The sequence below is a fragment of the Megalobrama amblycephala genome, linkage group LG2, assembly GCF_018812025.1.
Source record: "Megalobrama amblycephala isolate DHTTF-2021 linkage group LG2, ASM1881202v1, whole genome shotgun sequence".
NCBI lineage: Eukaryota > Metazoa > Chordata > Actinopteri > Cypriniformes > Xenocyprididae > Megalobrama > Megalobrama amblycephala.
The window spans coordinates 14200221-14202995 of NC_063045.1; the positions used below are offsets into that span (position 1 = coordinate 14200221).

The 2775-nt window shown below is 36.8% G+C and overlaps 1 protein-coding gene across 17 annotated transcripts in view; it reads left to right on the top strand.

Annotated features, from left to right (window-relative positions):
- Nucleotides 1–2748, top strand: part of LOC125263749 (receptor-type tyrosine-protein phosphatase C-like) — a 46624-nt gene extending 43876 nt beyond the window's left edge. For all 17 annotated transcript variants that reach the window (XM_048182909.1, XM_048182913.1, XM_048182916.1 and 14 more), the window contains 4 exons: nt 833–955; nt 1060–1226; nt 1307–1442; nt 1846–2748. In XM_048182909.1, coding sequence (XP_048038866.1) covers nt 833–955; nt 1060–1226; nt 1307–1442; nt 1846–2172 — 753 coding nt within the window. In that variant the 3' untranslated portion in view covers nt 2173–2748. The remainder of the gene's footprint in view (nt 1–832; nt 956–1059; nt 1227–1306; nt 1443–1845) is intronic.
- Nucleotides 2749–2775: the final 27 nt, after the last annotated feature.

Genomic DNA, 2775 nt, shown 5'->3' on the forward strand with positions numbered 1-2775 from the left:
GATAGATGTACGGATAGATAGATAGACATACGGATAGATAGATAGATAGATGGATGGATAGATAGATAGATAGATAGATAGATAGATAGATAGATAGATAGATAGATAGACGTACGGATAGATAGATAGATAGATAGACCGACAAACATACGGATAGATAGATAGATAGATAGATAGATAGATAGACAGACAGACAGACGTACGATAGATAGATAGATAGATAGATAGATAGATAGATAGATAGATAGATAGATAGATAGATAGACGTACGGATAGATAGATAGATAGATAGATAGATAGATAGATAGATAGATAGATAGATAGATAGATAGATAGATAGATAGACCGACAAACATACGGATAGATAGATAGACGTACGGATAGATAGATAGATAGATAGATAGATAGATAGATAGATAGATAGATAGATAGATAGACGTACGGATAGATAGATAGATAGATAGATAGATAGATAGATAGATAGATAGATAGACCGACAAACATACGGATAGATAGACGTACGGATAGATAGATAGATAGATAGATAGATAGATAGATAGATAGATAGATAGATAGATAGATAGATAGATAGATAGATAGACAGATAGACAGACAGACAGACAGACGTAGGGATAGATAGATAGATAGATAGATAGATAGATAGATAGATAGATAGACGTATGGATAGATAGATAGACATACGGATAGATAGATAGATAGATAGATAGATAGATAGATAGATAGATAGATAGATAGATAGATAGATAGATAGATAGATAGATAGATAGATCTCTGTCCAGTTTTTCAGGCCATATCTGTATTTTTTTTCCAGGATTATTGTTCTCAGTACTGGGGAGATGAAAAGAAAGTGTTCGGAGATATGGAAATAGAGGTGAAAAAGACAGAAAGCTTCCCAGCATACGTCAGACGGCACCTGGAAATACAGTCCACAAAGGTAACCAGAGTCCTTGTCCTCAGCATGAAGATCTGTCCTCATTAACTGCAGACATGTTTTCTGACACATATGAAGTAACTGATCCGTCTTGAATCCTGTAATAGAAGAAAGACATCTTGAAGGTGGATCAGTACCAGTTTCTGAAATGGAGAGGCACTGAACTTCCTGAGAACGCTCAGGAGTTAATAGAGATGATGAAGAGCATCAGAGAGAACGGAAATTATGACAACAGCAAAATGAACCGGAGCATCCCTATAGTGGTGCACTGCAAGTAAGTCCCAATACCAGAGACGTTTCTTTCCCAGATGGATGGATTGATGCATTTTTAAATTTCCTTAATTTTTTTTTCAGCAATGGATCGTCACGCACTGGAATCTTCTGTGCCTTATGGAATCTTATGGACAGCGCATTGACGGAAAAGTTGGTGGATGTCTTCCAAGAGATCAAAAACTTGCGCAAGTTTAGGCAGGGAATGGTGGAAACATTTGTAAGTTCTTGACTTGTAAATAATAACAATAGAAGAATGACTTTATCTCACATTTTCAACTTTATTTCTCACAATTGAGACTTTTTCATCAATAAAAATAAAAAATTACCTTTTTATTTTTACTCTAAAACTGGAGTGGACTTTCTTAAAATACCGATATGTTTCAAAAATCACTATAAAATTTAGTTTTCACACTGAAAATTGTTATTGTAGTGACCCTGAGTTATCTTGTATCACAAGTTCATATTTTAGCCTTTGCTGATTCAATGTGAAATTGTGAAATGTTGTACTAAAAGAGGTTTCAACCCAAAATTAAATGTAGTATGCAAATGTACATCACATAAAAGTTCTTAAATGATCAATTAACAGACCAAATGCTCAAGTAGTTCTAAACTCTCCACAGGAGCAGTATCAGTTCCTCTACACGGCTATAGAGGGCGCCTTCCCGGTGCAGAACGGTGCCATTAAGACACCAACTGCAACCGACAGCGCACAGGTCATCAACGAAACGACGGCGCTCCTCACCAAGGCCAACAGCACTACCGGTGCTGACCAGAAGGAGGCGGAAGACAGCAAAGCCACGGAGAGCAGCGAACAGGAAGCCACGGAGAACAGCGCTGCCACGGAGAACAGCACTGCCGCGCCATCACCAGCAGAGGGAGACGGCGAGAAAACCACAACGGAGGGCCCCACCAACGGCCCTGCTGCCACCACCACCGTAGAGGTTTAGGCCAGTTTTGAGCTAAAATGTTTTCTCTGCATTTGACACCAAGTGTCTCAAAAAGATTTATACAAGTTGTTATCATGCTTTTGTTTTCTTGTTTTTACATGAGTTTTACGTTTATTTCGGTTGGGATCACAGTGATCCATTACGTTTCTGCCTCAGGTTTCAATACTGATTTTCTGTATAATGATGCTGTTTGTGTGAAATTTGTGCATACTGATAATGTTTATTCACACGTGTAAAGGATTTGCTTTATGATTTGATTTTTAGGCTATCAAATTGCGTTTTTGAATGTATTGTAAAATAATTCCTTACAAACGATATTTTATTTTGATTTTCTAGTTTGGAAACTGTATCAAAGCACAAACTTATTGCATCTAAATTATGTTGTCTGAAATGACTGATGAGGGTGAGTGATTTTATGTTCGAGAACAACAAAATAAAGAGGGGCAAAGATGACTTTGCACTACAGGGCTGTCATCAAACTATCTTTCATTTCACTGTTTTTCAGAATTGCTTCATTATGTTTCATTTTAAGCAGATGTAAAATAACAAAAAAGAATAAATGAGAGCTTTGAACAATGCGGCTGTTGTGTTTTAATTCACTTT